The following is a 24,050-nucleotide window of genomic DNA, read 5'->3' as shown; positions in this document are numbered from 1 at the left end:
TGGTTTGATTTGTAAGGGAATGCCCAAGTTATCTAGACTGCTTTGTCCATCCTCAGCAGACGCCTGTAAAATAGGAATAATAATACAGATCTATAGTAACTATTCACAAGGGTTAATTAATTAAACCACTTTGAATTTCACAGATGAAATCTGCTATACTATGGGTACAAAGTGTTCTCTCTCTCTCTTTCATATACTGGATCAATTCTCTACTTCACATATAAGCATCAGCCCCTATAATGTCATGAGCATATAAGAAGAGGAGAATAGAACCAATTATGTGTGTATGCAAGCTGACCATTCAATTAGATGCACAACAGGGCATGCAAATTCTCTTATTAGCAGTATGTGCTATTTGCGCATACATCTGCATGCTTAAACGCACATTACTAAACGTTCAAAATGTCGTGTTTGAAAATTTAGTCCACCGTATCTGAAGTGCACATTCTGTAGAACCTTGTTAGTGAGATCTCCAACTCTCATGTAAACCTTCAGTATAGCTTTCACTTCACTACAGGGTGCTCTCAAAAGAAGGTGTTCTGTGTATGCACTATGTGGTGTTGATAGAAAGATATGCAGTGAGATGCTACATTAACACTACGTTTCTGCGAACAGTAATATCCTCTGTTAAAATGTTTTAGTTTCCTGCTTGCAGATTCCAGTCAGACAGAACTACTCTTACCCCAGTGTGAGAAGGAGGGTAGGGGATCTGTAATCTTCCTTAAAATGTTTCTTGGCCAGAAAATTTTTCTAATGTATTTGATGCATTACCCCAACTATGTTCTAAAACACCATGCTGGCCTATGTGCCTAATTTATGCAAATTACAAGCATAGAGGAATCCTGTTTTTTCATATTATGAAAGACTTCTTGATTTCTTGTTTTTCTCTGTTGGTTTCCTTTACCAATAGGAAACCCATAACCTTCCTAGCACCTCTTTTAGTAGCATTTCACTAATCTGTAGATAGTATATAAACCCTTTTCTCTCTTTGAAAATGTTTTCCCCATTATGTTCCACATTCAGAGCTGTATTTCAAAGTGTCATTTTAATCCTTTTATCTTTGTGATAACCTAGAATATTGTTCGTTACTTGGTTATTCCAGTCACATTTCACTGTACTTCACTGAAATCTCAATAGAGAAAGACTGCTTTAGGCAAAATGAACTTTGAACTTTTGTGTCATCAAAATCCTTAATGTGAGTATATTGGATGCAGCCTGTATGGCTTAACCTAAAATCATTAGAAACACATTTACATTATAAAGTTTGCACCATTTCACAAATGAAAGTTTGTTTGTTTTTTAAAAAAACAGAAAGTTCATTCATAAGTATAAATTCATACGACTCTGGTCACTCAATATATTTAATGATAAAAGGTATTTTAAAATATGTACTTAATTCCAATAAAAGGCACTACAGTGATGATTAAAACAAAAACAGAGCATAATGCTTTTTACTATCCATAAAGTATTAAGTGATCTGGCTTTAGACAGTTAGGTAGCAATGACATTGTCTTGCTTTGACACATTTGAATACCTACAGGTCATGATGACACCATAAAAGTTAATGTGCATATTCTTTTCTAAATACCATTACTATGCTGGGGAAGTAGTGCCTATTGTAAAATTGTGTTTAAATTAAAAAGAGATATTAAAATAAGTTAAAATGCTTTTTTTTCTTTGTTGTTGTTGTTGTTCTTTTTAATGCTACGTTAATCAGGAATCATCAGAAAACTACCAGTTTTCTGAAATAGTCACTTCAGCCATCAGTATCTTCGCTAATACTTTTCATACACATTTCTGGTTTTTACATTATTAAATCACTACCTTTTGTAGAGGATTTTCTTTTCTCTGCTTCAACTTTTGCATTAGATATCAAACTGGAGCTCCCTTCTCCTACTGACTAATTTCTCACAGTGTAATACTCAAATTATCCTAAAATTCCTAAAATGCAGCTCCAACTCTACTTATTAATGTTAATCATGTTAAAGGGTTGGGTTCTCTTAATGAGTATGAGCTTAAGTTTTTAATCTTAGTCATTTTTTTCCCTTTCAATTTTTCAGAAAATTGCTAGGATTTCCTTTCCACCCATGCTAGTATGTGGCTGAGATTGCTTAGAAGAGCAGCCTTTATCCTATTCAAAGGATATATCTACAGACAGACAAATGTACAATTAGATCCACCATACATGTGTTTCCTTTCTTGCAAACTTGTGGCTGATAAAATTTTGCAGAAAATAAGAGGTCTGTGTTATAAGCCTCCACTTCTTTCCCCTCCCCTTCATCCTAAATCTACATATTCATCAATCCTTATAGACCCCTTGAGTTTGAGCATACATTAAATATAAATGGCTTTTTAGGTTTTGCAAACCCTGGAAAGTTGTGAATGCAGGCTCCACATCAGGATACATAAAGGTCATCCTACAGGAGAAATAAACAAAACCTACTCCTTAGCAGTGAATTACCTGCGGGGAGTATAGATCAGACAAATGAACTGTCCACCTCCTGCATTTCACTTCTTCTAATCATCAGGACAAGTAGTCTTCCGACCAGTCACCACAGAACTGTGACTGGAGGGGACAAGTGCAGTTTCTTCTCTTGTTCAAATTTGTCCAGTTTCTGCAGTTACTACAATTTTGGAGGTTCAGGAAGAACATCAGTTTATGACCTGCAAATCTGACCCATGCCCCTCCTCAGATATTAAATCCAGCGTTGGCTGAGGTGGATAGTGCTTCCTTGCTGTGGGAACAAAACATACCATCTTCCCTCAGATAAATGGTGTTTAAGCTTCTGCTCAAGAAACCATTTCAATTTTGCCAGTTATCACCGTTTCTAATCTTCCCTTTTTAGAGACACTTGAGAAGGAAGATGGTGGTTAGACAACTTTAAAGTAATCTGGAGTCTTCGTATTTCCTTGAACCTTTGCAGATGGACTTATGAGTTGAATATGATACAGAGACTGTTCTATGCTCATTGATTGCTGATCTCTCCTTTGGACAAAGATCAGCTGTCTGCTGACTTTCTCACATGAGTCTGCAGCCTTCGACACCTGAGGTAAGCAACATACCCCTTGATGAGTGGTTTTGTTCTTTCCTCTCCAAATGTCAAATCCTGTTCCCATTGAACTCAATAGCAAAACTCCTTTTGATTTCAGTGAGAACAGGATTTGGCCCCAAGAGATCAGAGATTGTGATTTTGATCAATTGCTGCCCAGAGACAGCTCTCATGCATGTTCTGCCAGGCTGAATTTGATTGCCCCTCTTGTATGTCATGCTGAGGAAAATAATAAAACAATTTGGTCTCTAGTTCTATCAAAATGCACATGGCACACAGTTCTATGCCTCTTTTCCATCAAACCCAGATGGTGCAGCATCTTTGCTTTCATAGTGCCTGGCGGAGAGCAATACTTAGATAATGGCAAGCTGGCAGAAACTTACTTTGGACAAGATGGAGGCACTGTAAGTGTGTTAAGGGAAAGTGGGGTGATTGTCCTTCCCATCCTTCTTTCATTTAAGAAGTTTTCAATTTGGAGTGCTGCTGGATCCTCTTTGACACCTGGAAATACAGGTGGCAACAGGGACCCAAAGCATCATTTATTCTTGGAGCTGAATCTTACCACTATGATTCATGCCTTTGTGACTTCTAGACTTCATTACTGTGATGTGTACTGTATGGGTCCACATTCAAAGACCACTTGGAAGTTACAGTGGGGGTAGAATGCAGTTGCTCACCTGCTTGGCAGTGTTAGCCATATAGAGCAAATTAGATCTCTACTCTGGAAACTACTCTGACTCCCTGTTTGCTTGTAGTTGTAACTCGAAGTGTTGACTTTGATTTATAAATCACTAAATAATTTGGGTCCTAGGTTCTTGAGAAATGTCTCTCAACCAGTCAACTTGCCATGGCAGATCACGTTGACTGAAATGCTTGAGCTAACAGATCTGAGATTCAAACCATTGGGAAATAGTGCCTGTGCACAACCTGCAACTCCAGAATTGGCTCCCCCAGCTGTTCTAACAGCCCATTTCTGGAGAAAACAACTCAAGTATGAGACTATGGTCAATAGTCATGACACTCTCTGCTTGATACAAAATACAGTCAGACCTAATTGTGAGCCAGATTCCGCCATCCTTTCTCTTGTTGAATAATACTATATCCAGGAGTAGTGGAAGTATCTCGTTGGAGCTACTCATGGAGTAAGGTACTACTCAGAAAGTGTGAAAGTGGCAGAATCTGATTTTTATGGTTCTATGCCGAGAAGTGAATACATGCATCTGGTGCTCTACCTGATCAAGTGAAACCTGTTTACCTGAATGTTCTTTGTGTTCCTGAAACGTTTTGGATAAGTGGGGTTTAGATGTAATAAAAATTCTTTGGAAGAGAAAATATTTCATTCTTTTCATGTAGGCTAAAGGTACAAATAAAAGTTTAAATTCATGAAACTATGCAGGTGTCTCATGGAAAAGGATAAGTTTTGATTCCTTGGTCTCTACTTTGCTTAATTGGATTTTGCTGAGCATCCAAAATAACTGAGACTTTTGATCAACTGAACATCCAGAGTCACTTGCAAAAGCATTCATAACACCACAGACCTGAATATTTCTCTGACAGATATATTTTTTAATCTAGTAACAGTTCTTCACTAAGATATTTTCATCAAAAATGTAAAACCTTATGAAAAATTCAAATGTTTTGGTTCAGTTGAGGCCCTCAACTGGAATAATGTCATCACATCTATACTGTGTGGTGTTATTTCTAGTTGAGGTGTTTTTTTGTTTTCTTCCCTGCTGCAGTGATAATGATTTCAAAGAGACTAACTCTTCTCACAGAAGGAACTACAGCACTTTTGATTCTGATGTGTCAACACCTTGCCACATTATGATATTTCAGGTTTCTTGTTTAGAGTAAATGTAATTCCTTATCATTGCAGCTTCATAAAACAGAAATCCATTTTGAACAAAAAGCATAAATAATGTATTTCTATTTTTATGTTTTCTTGGATATGATTGCAACTTATGAGAAAAGCCACTATAATTATGGATGCAAATGACTTCACAGTTACTGCAACAGATTTTGTTTATATATGTTAAACTATGTTGAGGAAGAATCTGCTTTCATGTGGAAAACTTGTTAATATCTTTGCAAAATAGCAATCAGAATACAGGCTGTGGCAACTATAATGGTGACCACAGAGTATGTCAGAATGTGACTCAAAATATACTTTTTTTTAAATGAAGACATTGCTGTATCTTGGATACAAAAGCAGTGCAATATGGTGAACCACAGGGACACTTAAGATTTTTTTAAATCAAAATTTTAAAAAAAGTCTCTACCCTATTACTGTTAATATTGTAGATTATTAAAACTGAAAGAAATTTACAAACAGATGGCAAGATTGAGATTATCAAGCAAAGGTCTCAATTAGTAGCAGCGCAGAGCCAAACTGTCCCAGCACCCCCTGGTCCCAGTGCTACTGGGTAGCACAGCTGCTGAGACCTCCCTTCGGAAAGCTCAGCTTAGTCAGATGGGATGCTAACAAGGAGAAGACCCTGGGTTATTATTGTGGCTAACCCCTGTGTGTATGAAAAAGATTAAGGGAGGCTCTTGTGCCATGCTCATCCACTATACATTCACACAGAGATCATCCAAACTCTGGCCCTACATTTACTTTTCGCCATTTAAGATGGTGGTTGTGCTTCTTGCATTTCACTCAGCTTGGGCAATGTAATTACTGCAGGGTGCTCCATTTCAGCTCATTTACACCTTCTGGGTCTCATCTTTTTAAACAAAACCCTCAAATTTTGGATGTATACTCAATTAGCAGTTGAGCTAAACTACTTTAATTTGATACAATATATATTAAGCTAACACTTGTAAACCCTGAATCTTTCTTTAGGGCATAGGAAAGGGACATAAGAAAGGACCTGAGTTCTCTAGGAAAATAAACCCATTTTAATAAATAATTCTCAGATACACCATATGATTTCCTGCTCAGGGATTGTTTCTTCCCAATGTCTATAACACTTTATTCTTCAGTACAAGTTGATTATGGTAGACAGTACTCTCATTTTGGGGCATTGGGTCAGTGGGTTAATATCCTGGCTAAAGAACCTGAGCATGTTTCAATCAGCAACAAAGCAGCACTCTATTAGAATACAGCACCAGATGACAATAATAGTAAGCTTGACTTCTACAATAACTCTCCTCTTCGCTGAGGAGAAGAATTATTAATGAATATTCCTAGCCTCTTTTACACAGCTGCTACAGCACCTATACCAGGTGTTTTTTTACATGTACACAGTGTGCTCTCAATGAATGGACACTCTAAAATTTCAGATTGAATTCTTAATTTTGGAATCAATATCCATAGGTTTCATTTTGTTTATAAATTTTTCATACGGGAACGTAGTGCTTAGGAAAAGTAATGGACTGAGGTTCCTGTGCGAGGGACCATGGTCCCCAGGCAATGCACAGACCGTAGCCACCACCCAGCAGCATCCCTGGACATGTGGAGAAGGGGGCTAGTGAAGCTCTAGCCTGCTAAGAGCCCCACCTGATTAGGGGAGACATCCAACCCCACCAACTGGCTTAAACTGGAAAGAGGCACAGGAATTTGTGTGAGCAACTAGATGAATCCCTAGCTGGCTGTTACTATGGACCCTGCCTACTTGCCCACCTCTGGGCCTGTTTGTGGTTCTTGTCCTCCTTCGCTCAGACCCATGTCCGTTCGTGGTTCCTGCTTTCCTGCCTTATTCCAGGTCGCTGCTTCTATGTTCTACCCCAGATGCTGAATCTGGCTTCGACCCTTGGCTTGACTCCTGAGTCCAGCTCTGAACCTCGGCTTAGCACCTGACTCCATATTTGGCTCTGACCCTTGGCTTCACACCTCACTCTGACCTCAGCTCCTGTTCCAAGTCCCTGACTCTAACCACTGGGCATGACTGCCCATGCCCCATTTCCTGCACCCTGGTGACTGAAGATATCTGTTTATCCACAAAAGTAGGGACAACCCTAAAGAAACAGGGCAAGCTTGCCAATATTGCCTCACCAACATGCCTCAACGTCACGCCCTCCACCCATTCTCCAGGCCACCACCTTTACAGGTCAGAGTGTAATTCAGTCTCCAATACCTACTCGCTGTCTGGCCTATCTTCTTAGCCTACCAACAAGTGTACTGATTGTGATGGAGGTTTTCTGATGTGGATTTCTGTGCATTGGAAACTGGACTGCCAGGCTGTCAACTGTCATTCATTTATTTGGTAGCCCTGTCATGCCTGCCCACATCCCAGCTGCCGTCTCCTGCGTTCTGCTGTGTTGCAGACAGACAGTTGCAGTTGCTCCTCCTGGCCACCAGGCATTGCTGTGGCATCTGGCTAAATTCTGTTGTTTTCAACAGGCATTGAATCAGTCTCAAAGCACAATGTGCATAGACATATATTTTGCTGAATTGGGGACTAAGAGTTTTTTACACATATGAAATAACAGAAAATAGATAATGTTAGTATTGACTACCTCACATTCATATCTATACATTACATAATGAACATATTTTACAAAATACAGGTCTCTATATATATTTCCAATCAATCTCACAAGTTCCTATTATTGTCAAAAATATAGTTTAATTTTATTTAACATGTGTTATAGTCCATGTGATACAGTCAGTGCAGCTTAGCCAGATGAGATGTTAACAAGGAGAACAACCTGGGTTGTAATTGTGTCAAAAATTGTATTTCATCCATTTTGAGAATATCTTCACACTATGTTTCATGCAGACAGGTTATCACAAAGGGATGGAATTGTTAGATCCTTTACCTAATCATAGAGAACTCAGTGAAAAGGCATTTGGGTCTGCATTAATGCTTAAACTTTCTGCATTAAGGGTTCAATCCTCCAAATTACAGAGCACTCCAGCAAGGTGCTGAGTATTTCTCCAAAGAGTTGAGCATCTGCAACTCTGATTGAACTCCCAGTGGCAGTTGATAGCACTCAGCACCTTCTAAGAATGCTCAGTATCTTGTAAAATTGAGTCTTAACTGGAGTGATATTTTTTCAGCACTCTTTGGGGCATGGGGTTTTGTTACCCCATGATTTTGCCTGTATCCCTCTGCCTCAGACTTGGCCCTTTCCCATGAACGCACAACAATATTTTCTGCTTAACTTAAAACCACCTTTCCTTCCTCTCAGTACAACCTGAGCGCCTGCCAAATTCACCACACAGAGCTGCTGTACTGAGTCTTTGCACTTAGGGCTTTTCTAAACTGGGAAGTTAGTGTGAAATAACCACTCTACACTAACTCCCCATGTGGAAATGGCTTAATTTAATCCCCACAAAGACCCTTTTAGTATGGAATAAGTGTGCCCATAGGGGGAGCTAGTCCACAATAGCTATACAGCAATAGCTATTCTGCACCGGTTGTTCAGTTCTTTTCCCCACATAGACAAGCCCCTAGGTGGGCTTTGCCACTTTTTTCACCTAAATATAGTATACCTTTGTTTTGTTTTTTAAGCAGTGAGTTCTTTCTAATGGCAGAATTTACCCCAAAGTTTGAGGAGAAAATAACTGAATGTTTTAAGGAATGCACGATGAGCAAGCCAAGAAGGAAATCTCAAAAACAACATGTAAGTGGCAGGGACTCATAGTGCAAACCTGGCTCTTTTTGAAATAAACAAATGCATGATTGTTAATCATTAGAGTTTGAAATGAATCATAAAGTGTTATGGTGTGCATGACACTGTAGCTACAGACATGAAAAAGGAGGTGATATTATGTTTATGAATCCTGGGCTGATGACAAAGAAGCCCCAATGCTGTAAGGCCAAGAGAGCATTTGAGAAGGAAAGCCAGCATCCCAGGGTACATTTTGAGGAACACAGAAAATTGATTTTTTTTCACAGCAAACAAGATGTTCTCTGGCAAATGATACGCAGCCTTTGTCAAGGCTGTCCAGATGGCCTCTGTGAATAAAATACTGCACGCAGCAGTGACATACTTGTTGGACAGATAACTTAGAGATTTGGAAGGAGTCTGCTGAAGATCTACTTCATTAAAGGAATAATGTATCTGGTTAAGTGGTTAACAGAAGCCAAGTGGCTGGTGACACTTTTACAAAAGGAGAAGTTTTAGCTGCTATGGCAACTTGGACAACTTTAAGTCTCCTGATTAAATCCATTCTAAAGGACACTAAGTCATCATGACATCCAGTGCAAAATGGATTCAAATGGTTTGCCATATAAAAAATATCTAGGTGATCACAAGAAAATTAACATCACAATAGTTATGTCACTTTTCCCAAGAAATAAGATTCAGGAGATTGTGACAGTTTGTGACTGCGGGAGCTAGCTTGGTGGTTTGAGCATTGGCCTGCTAAACCCAGGGTTGTGAGTTCAATCCTTGAGGGGGCCATTTTGGGATGGGGCAAAAATTGGGGATTGGTCCTGCTTTGAGCAGAGGGTTGGACTAGATGACCTCTTGAGATTCTATGATCTTAAAGAATCTATAAGATGACCATTGCTAGGAAAGCTACTGATTTATTTATTTTTTGACAACACATTTTTTCCAAGAGGTAAACACAAATTATTATTTGACCCTGCTCCCGTTGAAGTGGGATTTTTACAATTGACTTCAATGCCAACTGCATAGGGTCCAATATTTGTAAAACATGGGTGATGAAAACTGGAGGAAGGAAATGGAGACCACAACCATTTTTCAAAATAGGGTATTCCCACATATATTTCCCCACATAAGGCTGGTCATTTATTTCGTAAAGGTTCGCTTGAGGACTGTTTATCAATCCAATTTTCCTCTCCCCCATCATGCCTTCTTGACCTGCCTCCAGAGTGCACCACAAATGCATTTTCAAACAAACCGGTTGCCCATCCATACCATAAAGCTAAAGTACTTTCAGAGGTTCTATTTTTAAACTCATTTTTTCTTGAAAAAAATGACAACATAAAATATGTAAATACATAAAAAAAATTCAAAGCATCCCACAGCACTGGTTCTACAGATACAGAAATAAGGGGATAATATTAAAAGAAACCATCACTGACGTTCCAGAAGTGAATATGTTAGATCAAACTTCTATTATTGTTGTCTACTTCAAAGCCGCATTCTGAAACAGAATTTACTAATGTAGAATCTAAATTGCTGCTCAAGACCTGATTTTACACCCTTAAGGTACAAGAACAGCAGCAAAACCTATATAAACTGACTACATTTAACTTATTTGAATCCCATGGCCATCAACATATATCACCCCCTGAATAAAGATGCACAGGTTAGTTGCTACTTCAATTACTTTATCTCTTAATTAACCCTGCTCACAGTTGAAACCATCCCACTGGAGGTAATCTGTAGCCTAAGGATTAATCATCTTGAATACCATTCTTGAATTTCTGGTCAATCCACTACAGTCTACAAGTGGGTCCTTCATTTGGTTTATAACATCAAAGTATGCACCACAAACATACTCTAGTTAATAAATAACCCAAACAAGCATTTATCTGAAAAGCCATTTAACATCAGCTGTAATAAGTGACAGACAAAATTATGATAGAGAACATCTATTGAAGAAGATGAAAGATGGCTGAGAAAGGGAAGCTGATCTGTAATGAATGCAGTACAACTGCTTGTTTACAGTGATTGCTGTGTTCAAGTTGAAGGGGGTGCATGAAAAACATGCAGCATCATGATGACAGCTTCCATTTTCCTAATAACATTGCATCCTTTCTAGCATCGTTATGTAAAATATGTATAGTAATATATAATTACATTACTATATTATTTATATAATGTATATAGACAGATAAATTAGATGGGTAGTACATTAATTTTCTAACCAAACCAGAAAAAGACAGGAAATACAAAAGATAAGTCTAACACTGTTCTTTACTCATGTTTGTTTTTTATGATTATATATCTTTAGTTTAGTGAAGCCTTACATATTAAATGGTCTGGCTATTTTTTATGTTGCACATTTATCTTCATTGAAACATACACAGGCACATCATTTTCTAACCAAATGGGGGGGAAAAAGTCGATAAAACAAGTTAATTATCTAAGGCCTCTTCCTGCTCCACTGAAGTCAATGAGAGTTTTGCCATTGCCTTAGATGGGAGTATGATCAGATCCTTAGCCTCAGACAGGCAGATTTGGTACATGTTATTTCTCTGATCATTGGAGATAGCTACTTGAGAACTGTTTTGGTATATCAGTTATTATTAATTCTTAATAATTTACTATTAAATATCGCTTATAATGCCATAAATTCATATTATGTTTCACATATCCACTGCTTAGTCTAATACAAACAAGACTAACAAAGCCAAGTCAAGAATCAGAAAAATAATTTAGTAAAGAAGGTGTGGACAGATGTCTGGAGGGAAGAAAGGAGTTGGGGAATGTAGGAAGGATTTCAGGAGATCTTTCTGATACCAGTGATGGACACAATGTAAGAACCTGAACAGAACAGAACAGCCTGGAAAAGAAGAATGTGAGGTTATGTGCTGGAGAAGAAGAGGGAGCATCTTTCAGAACTATGTGGCTGTATACTGAAGGGACAAGTAAGATAAGAGGACCGAGAAAAGCATTGTGTGTGAAAGATTGAGTGGGAGCATACAACATGTAGGAGTTAAAAAGCGTGGGAGAGGAGAGATGTAGAGGAGGGCAAGATTATGTATAATCTATAAAATGAGGAGCGTCAATTCAATGCAGCAAAAGACAGGAATCCAAAAGGAGGTTTCAAGGAAGTGTTTGATGGGGCTAACGGGAGAGGAAAAAAACACAATAGCTTCATTTTGGAGAAACTTTATGGGAGACTAAATGAGAGACAGGAAGACCAGAGAGGAGAAGGTTACAAAGAATGGACTAGGACTAAAGTAGATATGAAGATGCTACTAGATAGTTGTTTATTGTGCACATTTGTTTCTAGCACTTAATAAAAACTAATGAAATTTCTTTAATATAAAGTAACAGTGCACAACTTCCACTGTCATGAGCAAATATCTTGGATGGTTTGTTGTTGTAGTTGTTTCAAAATAACACCGTATAAATATGTCTACAGTCATGATTAATCACTTGCCAAACTTCATTTTTATTACATTTATTTCTGAGTTATACAACTGCATAAAAGGGGTAGACTTCAAAGCTGTTCTGTACCCCTGTTGTTCAAATGGCAAAATCCTGTTTTCATTTGGATGTTTATGGTTTATATTACATGATTTAGCCCAGGGCAAATATTTTTATGGCTGAATTATAAACTTCTCAAGAAGTGGGTTTATAATGGAAATGCTGGAAATCTTCAACAAATTATTATTAGACACTAAATCATATTTCAAAGTAGTGATGGCCTCAACCAAAACCCCAGATCTGGACACCTCACGAATGTTGACATGGACTAGTTTCAGATCCAGACTTTCTTGCTCTAGTCCATTCCTACTATAAAATCACATTATTGATGTGAAGCTGTAAGGTGAGGCACATATGTCAGCATTTGCAGGATCAGGAACGATTCTAACTAAAATGTGAAAAGTGAATTACGGATTATAGGCTTCTGAATGTTTCATCTGATGCCAGTATATTTAGATGATTCAAGATTAAACATTTTCAGATAAATATACGTAAGCCATGGACACAATGGTTTCACATATCAGTCATTTGAATACAACTCTCACATGGGTGGAAGTTCATATGTGGGTGTCTACAAGAGAGAGAAGCAGAAAGACAGACCAACAACATATAGTTAGAGAAAAGACTATTGATGCACCAGTCTGTAACACTGTATTATATGCACTCAGAATAGCAGAACTCTTATGCCCATTATCTAACTCAAGAGTTGTGGTTCAGTTCTGAAGATAGCTAGGAATCCTGCTTTACAGGCCACGTAGCAACAGCAGAGGTCTCTAGCTAAATTGTCTTACAGTCCTATATTGTCTTACAGTCCTAGTGCAAACATCTCTCAAGGTGGGAGAAAAATCTAGACCTTAGAATGATGGAATAAATCCTGGGATATGGATTAGTGGGTACAGGGCAGGTAAGGTGGTGAAAGCAACCTTAAAGACTGGGATTTGCAGTTTATCACATGAATATCACCTCCACCTATGTGGCATATCTATTTTGCTCTGTACTTAAACATTTTATTTTTAGTTCAAAGAATTATATTTATTTTAGAATACACACGTTAATACACTATAATATAATAAGTCTGGAATAACACAAAATAAAAAAGAACTTGCAAAACTGATAGGAAAACAAATACAAAAAAACAGATGGGTTTTTATTTGGAGCATCCTTGTATAGCGCAGTTGAGAATGGATTTATTCTCTCTTCATAAAGACTACATGATAGAACAGCACAAATCCTGAAGGAAGAGAGCCAAGATTTTCAGATAAGGATAACTTTTAAATATATTTATTCTCTGGGTGTTTGCTCAATAAGTGAAAATAAAGCTAAAATCAGCTTCTAAGGCTGTTTTAAATATAAATATATAAAAAATGCAAACAACCTACTTTAAATATGTAATTTACTAACAAAAATAGATACACTTCTAAAAAAAAGTCTCTCTCGCAGCACCAACCCAGCAGTTGCTTTAAGGATGACACCAACTCATTGGCTGTAATATCAGCATCTGAGTTTCAATATTCAGAGCAATGTTGTTAATCTACCTCCCATACTACTGGAATGTCACTAAGAGAAAAAAATGCAGTGAACTTAATGTGCTATCTGCTAAATATACATCACTCTATCAAGTAAATGCATAAATACCATATATGATGGGTCCAGAGACTAATTGAAGAAGGGGAAGTGAGGCAAGGCTAAGTCTAAACCCAGATCTCAGTCTGAAGTGCCTGCAGGCCCAGTCTTGAGCCAGGAACCATAGGCTGTCTGCAGACATTGGCATGGGTAAGAACTGTCTTTCTTTGGGATCTAAATCTGCAGACTGGGAATAAATTGACCTGAAATCAAGGCTTGAATAGGGCTGGAAAATCTGCTCAGAAAGGCAAAAGAGGGATCGCACCTGAGAGTGAGTCAAGGGCTTAGGCCCAAGTGTGGAGACAAAGGAACAGAGAAGGCTGAGCCCGCATATGGTTTCTGAACCACAGATGTAACACATTTGTAACTACTCTGTGTGTGCCTGAAGACTCTCACAACAGTGTCTGAAATATATTTCAAATGTATCTTTAGAGTGGATAGGGATTTATTCTCTGGTTACCCTAGGAATATGACCCTGGCTATCAACAGGGCCAAACTTGCAGTCACAGCATCCTTTAAAGAAACACCTTGTGGAATAAGGTCCCTGACAAGCTTTTTGAAAACAGAATCTGGCCCTACACTACACTAGTAACAAACAGTTTTCAAATTCTGTTGGGGGAAAGAACACGTGCTTGACATACATCTTCAGCCACAGGTCATTTTCCCAGTGCAGACCCAGCTTGGCAGAGCTTTTAAAGCACCTCCACTGACTAGAGAGGGACCTGAATGTGTTCTGCATGAAGGAAGCAACAAGTTTCAGACAGGTGATTATTCAATGGGAAGTGGGGCACTGTGCAAGGCAGAGCAATCGGGGGGGTAGGGATAGTCCCAGTAGCTGGACAGCACAAAACAGTGAAAGAAAAGGAAAGGATCTGCTGCCAGCTGTGGTGCCAGACGCCTAAACATCTCTCCCTGCAGTTTGTTAGCCTATGCATGCTCCCAAGTGTTGGTGAGGGGGGTTTGCTTATCAGCTGGATAACTGTACTGCCCCTCAAGCCCCTTAATATGTGATGGGGAAAGGAGATTGTGAGGTTGGGGTGCATTAGGAAAGCTAGGAAAGGGACGGATGGGAATGGAGTGATAGTCTGGCTGGAGAGCAAAGAGGAGGGGCAGTACGACGTGGAGGGAGGGCCAGAAGGGCTGGGTGTAGAGGTGAGGAGTGGTGGGTAGGGAGAGCCAGGGGAGCTCAGGTGATGAGAAGGGAGCAGGAGCTGGAGTGGAGAAGGGAGGAGGGGGAGGGAAAGTGTGAGGAGGAGCTGAAATGGACAGGGGAGGAGTGGGAGGGGAAGGAGAGCAGGAACTGGGGGAGGGGAAGAGGAAGGGGAGCAGGAGCTGGGGGGAGAAGGGAAGAGGAAGAAGAGCAGGAGCTGGGGTGGAGAGGGAGGAGGGGAAGGGGTGCTGGAGCAGGAGCTGGGGGGGAGAGGGGGGAGGAAAGGGAGCAGGTAGCTGGGGTGGAGTGGGAGGAGAGGGAGGGGAACAGGAAGGGGAACAGGAGCTGGGGGGAGAGGGAAGGGGAGCAGGAGCTGGGGTGGAGGGGGAGCAGAGGGAGGGGGAGCAGAGGCTGTGGGGAGAGGGAAAGGGAAGGGGATCTGCGGGGAGAGGGGAAGGAGAGCAGGAGCTGGGGGGAGAAGGGGAGCAAGAGCTGGAGGGAGCAGGGAAGGGAAGTGGGAGGGAGAGGGGAAGGGAAGGGCACCTGGGGGGAGAGGGGAAGGGGAGCTGGAGGGAGAGGGGAAGGGGAGTGGGAGCTGGAGGGAGAGGGGGGCAGAGGGAAAGGAAAGGGGAGCTGGAGGGAGAGGGGAAAGGAAGGGGAGCGGGAGCTGGGGTGGAGGGGGAGCAGTGGGAGGGGGCGGCAGGGAGCGGGAAGCTGGACGGAAGCGCAGTGAGTAGCAGGGGGTGAGAAGGAAGCGCCGGGAGAAGCGGGGCAGAGGAAGCGGAGGGTTTGCGCCGGGTGCGGGCAGTCACCCCCCACCCCCTAGCTCCACGCACTGCGGCTGACCCGGCGGAAAGGGACCCCTCCCCCCAGGCTGCGCCCCCAGCCCGGCCAGGCGGGGTCTCCCAGACCCGTGCGCTGCTTCGGCGGCACTGGGTGGGTCTCGGCGCCTCCAAGGGTCTTCTCCTGCCCCCGCCCCCGCGCGAGACCCCGCCGGCGAGCTCCGCGGGCGGCGCCGGGCTGCCTGGCGTCCCCCACCCGGCCGGAGATGCCCGCGAGCCGCTTCCCCCGGCCCCGCGCGCGCGGGCAGATCTCACCCTGCCACGGAGCATCTCCGAGCGGGGCCGGGAGCTTGAGACCAGTCGCCAAGTGCTGGGGGGCAGCGTGACACCCCCCGCCCCGGGCACCCGCTCGTGGGGCCCCGGCAGCCCGATGCCCTTGTCGCGACAGACGGACTGACACGCTCGCCCGGGAGGAGAGCGGGAGGGAGGAGGGGGGTGTGAGTGAAAAGCGAAGGCGCTGGGACTAGAGGTGGATGGACACATCGCAGCGGACAGGCCGGCGATGCTGGGCCGTGGATAGTGAACACAGCGGGACAGTGAGGGTCGGGAGGGGGCCCCGCTGCGTGGTGCATGACTAGAGACCGAACGCACGGCGCTGGACTGGGCCAATGGTGGGCAGTGAGTGATGGACAGTGCTGAGCACGTTGCACAGTGCAGGATGGGGGCCGTGCTGGTGATACACTGGAGGGGAGATGGTGGGCAGTGAATAGCGGGGGTGATGGGCACACTGCACAGTGCAGGATGGGGGCAGTGCTGGTGGATACACTGGAGGGGAGATGGTGGGCAGTGAAGAGCGGGGGTGATGGGCACACTGCACAATGCAGCATGGGGGCAGTGCTGGTGGATACACTGGAGGGAGATGGTGGGCAGTGAATAGCGAGGGTGATGGGCACACTGCACAGTGCAGGATGGGGGCAGTGTTGGTGGATACACTGGAGGGGAGATGGTGGGCAGTGAATAGCGGGGGTGATAGGCACACTGCACAATGCAGCATGGGGGCAGTGCTGGTGGGTACACTGGAGGGGAGATGGTGGGCAGTGAATAGCGAGGGTGATGGGCACACTGCACAGTGCAGGATGGGGGCCGTGCTGGTGGATACACTGGAGAGAGATGGTGTGCAGTGAATAGCGGGGGTGATGGGCACACTGCACAGTGCAGGATGGGGGCAGTGCTGGTGGATACACTGGAGGGAGATGGTGGGCAGTGAATAGCGGGGATGATGGGCACACTGCACAGTGCAGGATGGGGGCAGTGCTGGTGGATACACTGGAGGGGAGATGGTGGGCAGTGAATAGCGGGGGTGATGGGCACACTGCACAATGCAGCATGGGGGCAGTGCTGGTGGATACACTGGAGGGAGATGGTGGGCAGTGAATAGCGGGGATGATGGGCACACTGCACAGTGCAGGATGGGGGCAGTGCTGGTGGATACACTGGAGGGGAGATGGTGGGCAGTGAATAGCGGGGGTGATGGGCACACTGCACAATGCAGCATGGGGGCAGTGCTGGTGGATACACTGGAGGGAGATGGTGGGCAGTGAATAGCGGGGATGATGGGCACACTGCACAGTGCAGGATGGGGGCAGTGCTGGTGGATACACTGGAGGGAGATGGTGGGCAGTGAATAGCGGGGGTGATGGGCACACTGCACAGTGCAGCATGGGGGCAGTGCTGGTGGATACACTGGAGGGAGATGGTGGGCAGTGAATAGCGGGGGTGATGGGCACACTGCACAGTGCAGGATGGGGGCAGTGCTGGTGGATTCACTGGAGGGGAGATGGTGGGCAGTGAATAGCGGGGGTGATGGGCACACTGCACAGTGCAGGATGGGGGCAGTGCTGGTGGATACACTGGAGGGGAGATGGTGGGCAGTGAATAGCGGGGATGATGGGCACACTGCACAGTGCAGGATGGGGGCAGTGCTGGTGGATACACTGGAGGGGAGATGGTGGGCAGTGAATAGCGGGGGTGATGGGCACACTGCACAGTGCAGCATGGGGGCAGTGCTGGTGGATACACTGGAGGGGAGATGGTGGGCAGTGAATAGCAGGGGTGATGGGCACACTGCACAGTGCAGCATGGGGGCAGTGCTGGTGGATACACTGGAGGGAGATGGTGGGCAGTGAATAGCGGGGGTGATGGGCACACTGCACAGTGCAGGATGGGGGTAGTGCTGGTGGATACACTGGAGGGGAGATGGTGGGCAGTGAATAGCGGGGGTGATGGGCACACTGCACAGTGCAGGATGGGGGCAGTGCTGGTGGATACACTGGAGGGAGATGGTGGGCAGTGAATAGCGGGGATGATGGGCACACTGCACAGTGCAGGATGGGGGCAGTGCTGGTGGATACACTGGAAGGGAGATGGTGGGCAGTGAATAGCCGGGGTGATGGGCACACTGCACAGTGCAGGATGGGGGTAGTGCTGGTGGATACACTGGAGGGGAGATGGTGGGCAGTGAATAGCAGGGGTGATGGGCACACTGCACAGTGCAGCATGGGGGCAGTGCTGGTGGATACACTGGAGGGGAGATGGTGGGCAGTGAATAGCAGGGGTGATGGGCACACTGCACAGTGCAGGATGGGGGCAGTGCTGGTGGATACACTGGAAGGGAGATGGTGGGCAGTGAATAGCGGGGGTGATGGGCACACTGCACAGTGCAGGATGGGGGTAGTGCTGGTGGATACACTGGAGGGGAGATGGTGGGCAGTGAATAGCGGGGGTGATGGGCACACTGCACAGTGCAGGATGGGGGCAGTGCTGGTGGATACACTGGAGGGAGATGGTGGGCAGTGAATAGCGGGGGTGATGGGCACACTGCACAGTGCAGGGTGGGGGCAGTGCTGGTGGATACACTGGAGGGGAGATGGTGGGCAGTGAATAGCGGGGGTGATGGGCACACTGCACAGTGCAGCATGGGGGCAGTGCTGGTGGATACACTGGAGGAGAGATGGTGGGCAGTGAATAGCGGGGCATGGTGGATGGTGGGCAGCGCGCACTGGAGGCTGGAGAGTGGCCACAGTGGCCAATAAGCCCGGCTGGGAGAGGAGGCTGGTTGTGGAGAGGCTGGAGCCAGGGGCGCGGGAACGGGAGGGCAGGGAGAGCCGGCGCGGGGCTGGCGGCTCAGGGACACGCTGGGCACGGAGCCCAGCCGGGTGCGAGCCGCGGACACGCCGCGCTGTGACTCTGTGACTGGGAGGTGACGGGACGAGGCGATGGGTAGTGCCCGGTGGGCAGGCGGCAGTGGCTGCTCCCGGGGGGGCTGCGCTGGAGCCCGCTGCCTAATGACCGCGCCGTTGCTGCCGGCTCTGTCCCGCTGCACATGGGCCCCGCACGCCTCGTCCGTTTCACTTGGCTTTACCTGGCTGCCCCAGCGGGAAAGGGGCGGCCCCTCTCCTCCCAGCCGCCTCTGGCAGCGGCTCCCAGCCCCCCGCTGAAGTTCAGGGCCCCAGCCTGTTTTGTTTGTGTGCTGTTCCGTCCTTTCTGCCGATGTCTTGGGGGGCTGAGGAGGAGGAGGAGGGCGGGGAGGGGGAGGGGACTGGGGCTGTGGAGACGGCGGCTCCTCTGCCTCTCTTATTGCCACTGAGTTGCGCTTCTCCTCCTCAGGCTGCAGGAAGGAGCCGCCCGGCGCTTCGCACTTCCCCACGGTCCCCACCCTCCGCCTGGATGCCCGTCGGAGCCTCTAAGCCGCCAGGCAGCAGCAGTGTCCCACTTGCAGGTGCCCGGCGGTAGCCAGGCGTGGTGCCCCGCACTCTCCCCCAGCAGAGCCCGGTTAGTCTTAGGCACTGGCCATCGGGGCTGCTGGAGCGCACATACAAAGGGGACAGCGCTGGGGGAAACTTGTGTGTGTGGCTGAGTTACAGGCGAGCTGGTCTGGGGAAGGGAGGGACGCAGTTTGCAAAAGTCCTGTCTCTCTCTGCTCATCATTTCTCTCTCCTCTCCGCAGACCCCCTCCCTCCCGGGCCGGACCCCTCGCTTGGAGACATCTTCCGGGGGTTCCAGAAGCCGCCAGGATTTTGTTTTGTTTTGTTTTGTTTTGCTTTTGGTTTTTTTTGCTGTCAGTTGGCTTTCTAGCCTCTTTGGAAATGGCAGCGGCCGCGACGCCTGGAAAAGGAGCGAGTGTGGGAAAAGGGAGAGGAAACCGGAGCTAACTGACGGGATGCAGGCGACTTGAGACACACACAAAAAGAAGCGTCTCTGCCACCAGGATCCAGCTGCGGCTGCGGACCTAGCGTTCTGCCCCTAACTCCAGCCGCAGGATTTAAGAGCTAAGAGGAGTTGTGTGCTGTGAGGGGTGGTTTTTTTCTCTCTCTCTCCTTCTACAATCAGAAAGGAAGATGGATTGGGGACTTCTCCTGCACTGGGCAGCCCTCACCTTCACCCTAGCCAGGGCTTTAAGGAGCGGTAAGTGACAGAGAAGACAATTGATTTCAAGTTATTCAGATAATATTTTCAGATGTAGGGCCCATTCCTGAGTTCTAATAACAATCAATGAGAAATGTTTTGCAGTGGAAGGAAGACCAACCTGATTACTAGGATGAGGGGAACTTTTCAGTAAAAATCCGTGATCTGCACTACAGTGTCACAGAATCATCACACGGCCTTTTAACTTTATTTTCAGCCCCTTTCCGTTGTTATATAAACGAGGGCTGCTCGCTTTCACAAGATTAGGGCAGCCAATTATCGTAATAATGTTTCCTCACATGGGCAATTAAATAAGACTCTTAAAATCTGCAAGATAAGGAGCGCCTTAAAGGGGAGGCTTTTCTGGGGTTAGATATTCAGAATATCATCTTTTATAGTTGTAGCTACCTGGCAGGTAGCCTGGTCAAGTAAGACATAACCTATTTGTGGCAAGTCTGGAGTTCCCGTGGAACTTGAATAGTGTCTGTAGAGGAATCTATAGGCTTGCAAGGGCTTGGGACTCAATTCTAATAGAGAAATCCCATAACAATGACTTCTATATCTAATTTACTTTCAGGCAACACTTGAAAACACAGCTAATTAAAAACAACCAGCTCTTCGTTCTTTGAACAATGCCTCCGCACACTGAATATTTCCCTGAATTATACACTTTTAAAGATGGTCTAATTGTAGGATTGTTTGACATTTAACTAGCACACATGAAAGAACTCCTGTGAATTTTCCTTTCCCAGCAAATCCTGAGCAATTATTATTAACTAATTATCAAATATTTACTTTTCCTTACTAGGCTTTCAATCAAAGTAATTAAAAGAAAAGAGCATCTTCCACTTGCAGTGGTATATTGTTTTAATAAGAGATCACAAGTGGAGTGTCCTGCACGGAGAGGAATGTAAATCACATTTTTGTGATGAAAGTTAATCTCTTTGCAATAAATTTTGAGGAGGCTGCCTAATTTAATAAGCAAGAGATTCCTCCTCCAGTGATCTGACACAGAAGCAAACACATTAAGATAGAAAGCGTGTGCCAGTCTTAGGCTGTGAATCTTTAGTGAGATCCAGCCTGGTCTAGCCCTTGTGAGCTGTAGGTAAGGAGGGTGGGGAGTGACAATAACCTCCTCCTTCTGTCTGAAGCCATTATTTGTAAATGTAAAATGACTGCTCCATATTTCTGCATCACTTTGGAGCAGCAGCAGAAGTGGTAAGATAATGGGGGCTGAACCAACGCGTATAGGACTAAATGAAATGAGGTGGGTAGGGGTGATACTGCAATATTTCTGATAATATTCTTCCTTTAAATATAGAGCAGAAATAGGGAGGGCTGTTGATGAAGAAACTGCCTGAGAAGCAGGCTGTCTGCGTAGGTACAGACATAATAGCCTACTGGAGTCACCAAGGCCATTAACCTCTTCCGTAACTTACCAGACCTACTAATGCCAATGTCCACCTCCGTCCAATACTAGTGTCTGCTAAATTAATTCATTAACCTTATTTAGAACTAATGGTCCGAAGTCATCAGAAACTGCCCTTCTTAATTAAGTGTTGGGAGAGATTTCACAGAGCCTGGGAATCTAGCAGTCCGCATTATCTTATTATACTGTCACTTTCCCAGAAGTCACAGATTAAACAGCACTGGTGGTAGTGAGCCCGCCTCAACGTCTTCTGAAGTGACTCTGTCAAGTGACTAGAAACAGCACTGTTTTATTTCACTCACTGAACAGATGCCAGATTCTGCCATGTTGTTTGCACAGAGCTGTAGTGGACTCACTAAGTCAGGGTCACTTCCCAAGTCTGCTACACAGTGGAAATAATGTTAGGTTCCTTTGGACCCACAGACAGGCGAATCACACAGATCACTAGCTCTTTTTTGAGCTCTTGGTTGCAACACCTTTTTGTTCCTGGCAAAGATAAACAATTTGTTTTGGAAAGCGAAAACAGAAACAAATAGGCTCCGGCCAACCCAAGCAATATGGTTAGAAATATCTTGCCTTTGAACAAACAATAGCATATATGTCGTCTCCTTCCTTTCTAATTTATGGCAAAATTATTTCTATAATGCTTGTAGCTTTATTCATTTTTTATATGCACTTCATCTTTCATTTCCATTTGACCTGGTTTTCCTGTAATAAAATTCTGTACATTTATAAATTCATGCTGAGAGCAAAGAATGCCATTTTCCTTCCACAGGGAATCTATGAGATACAGTATTACAAGCTGTATATACCATTATTGAGAAATAGTGATATATAGATTTATATTTATTAGTGCATATATGCTTTCCTTCTGTAGTTTATTCTCGTACTTTATTGCTGAAAATTGCATGTCAGTATGTGAGGGAAAGTTTCTTTAGCTGAAGATCTATGGTAAGAAATCCATAATAATAAAAAGCCACAGTGCCAACCTACACTGAATAATGAAACAAATGACCTTACAGATTGGATTACTTAGCTCTCTCTGTTTTTCCAATACACCTTAAAATGTGTAACCTTAACATTATTTGCCAAAGGAGCAAGATGCAGCCACTATATTTCATACTTGCACTTGGTGACTGTAGTAACTTTTCCAACTGTTTTGCAATTAGAAATAAACCTGGGTGTTGTTGTTTTTTAGGGGGAGGGGGAAAGGAGGGTTGTTTCTGTTCCATTTCTTTGATCTGGTCTCCAAGCATGAACAAACTTCCTTAAAGGAGTAATACTGAATCATTTCTGCTTCACTAAATGCACTTTGTTCTCTGTTAGTCTGCATCTAAGGAGCACAGATAACTTCAAATTGCTTAGATTTATGGACTGATAAAACAAAAGAAGGCTTTGCTGTAAGAGAGCAGGGGTCTATGAAGACAACTCCCCGATGCCCAATGACACAGACCAGGCTTATCATCAGAATAGCTGTGCAGGGGGTCAGACAGCATCTTTTTAGTCACTCTCCACTTAAACCTTGTTCCTTAATAAGATTACACGTCTCTGAGATAAATCTAAATGAAACCCCTCGGAGCCAGTGTTAACATAAATTGTGAGGATGCAGTGTTTTAATGATGTGAGGGTTTTATTTGTGAAGAGAACCTTTGCAGAGAAACAGTTTTGAAACTTGGCCTCTCAAAATTAGAGCCACCATTTGCACAGATTAGCCCTGGAAGCAACAACTGGTGTACATCCGAATTTTGCATTATATTCTTTCCTACAGAAAATGTGATCTGTAAGAGATTACTTTAAACGTGTAGAACTCAATAAAAGGTTGCTAAAGAAAGATGTAGGAAACACAACATTTTAACCACACTTGACTCATGCAGCTGTACTCAAAGATTTGTGATTGATTGGAGACGATAAACTAAACAGGAATTTTTTGTTTTCATTGCAGATAAATGCGGTGATAATATAAAAATTGTAAACCCTGGGTACCTTACTTCTCCTGGCTATCCTAATTCCTATCATCCAAGCCAAAAATGTGAATGGCTGATTCAGGCTCCTGAACCATACCAGAGAATTATGATCAACTTCAACCCTCACTTTGATTTGGAGGACAGAGACTGCAAGTAAGTGAGACCCTCAGTAAAGGGCGCCAGAGCACCATCTAGTGGATAGAAATGTTCATATTGTCTTGATGTCTACATGGGAAATAACAGCTGTGTCCAAGGTAGTGTGTAAAATGAATCCATCAGGGATTTGAATCCGCACCAGATAGTATGTTAGTGCCAAAGTTGCTAAAGTTAGGTTTTGTGCTTCCTGAACCTCAAAAACCAGCAAGATTATCTTTGATTTAATCTTGTAATCTTTCTGTCTGCTTTTCCTGGATACAGAGGCCCAATAATTGTTTTTCCTGTTGAAACTCTTTCCTCAGTATTTGCAGTCATTTAGTGGTGGTGGTGTGTATGTTAGCCAGTGGATGGAGCTTT

General features: G+C 44.2%; 1 protein-coding gene and 1 long non-coding RNA gene across 7 annotated transcripts in view; both read left to right on the top strand.

Moving 5' to 3' along the window:
• The window catches only part of LOC144259941 (uncharacterized), a 39,809-nt gene extending 35,401 nt beyond the window's left edge, over positions 1 to 4,408 (top strand). For both annotated transcript variants that reach the window (XR_013344957.1, XR_013344958.1), the window contains one exon: positions 2,847 to 4,408. This is a non-coding gene — a long non-coding RNA (uncharacterized LOC144259941). The remainder of the gene's footprint in view (positions 1 to 2,846) is intronic.
• Positions 4,409 to 18,953: 14,545 nt separating this feature from the next.
• NRP1 (neuropilin 1) overlaps positions 18,954 to 24,050 on the top strand; it is a 133,383-nt gene continuing 128,286 nt past the window's right edge. For 2 of the 5 annotated variants that reach the window (XM_077808291.1, XM_077808289.1), the window contains exons 1-3: positions 18,956 to 19,511; positions 19,687 to 20,144; positions 23,516 to 23,690. In XM_077808291.1, the coding sequence (XP_077664417.1) occupies positions 20,078 to 20,144; positions 23,516 to 23,690 (242 nt within the window). In that variant the 5' untranslated portion in view covers positions 18,956 to 19,511; positions 19,687 to 20,077. Of the gene's footprint in view, positions 19,512 to 19,686; positions 20,145 to 23,515; positions 23,691 to 24,050 lie in introns of all 5 variants that reach the window. The other 3 variants (XM_077808293.1, XM_077808292.1, XM_077808290.1) reach the window with 3 other exon arrangements.

This window comes from Eretmochelys imbricata, chromosome 2, assembly GCF_965152235.1.
Source record: "Eretmochelys imbricata isolate rEreImb1 chromosome 2, rEreImb1.hap1, whole genome shotgun sequence".
Taxonomy (NCBI): Eukaryota; Metazoa; Chordata; order Testudines; family Cheloniidae; genus Eretmochelys; species Eretmochelys imbricata.
The sequence above is the reverse complement of the archived record's forward strand: the minus strand, read 5'-3'. Positions and strand labels throughout refer to the sequence as shown.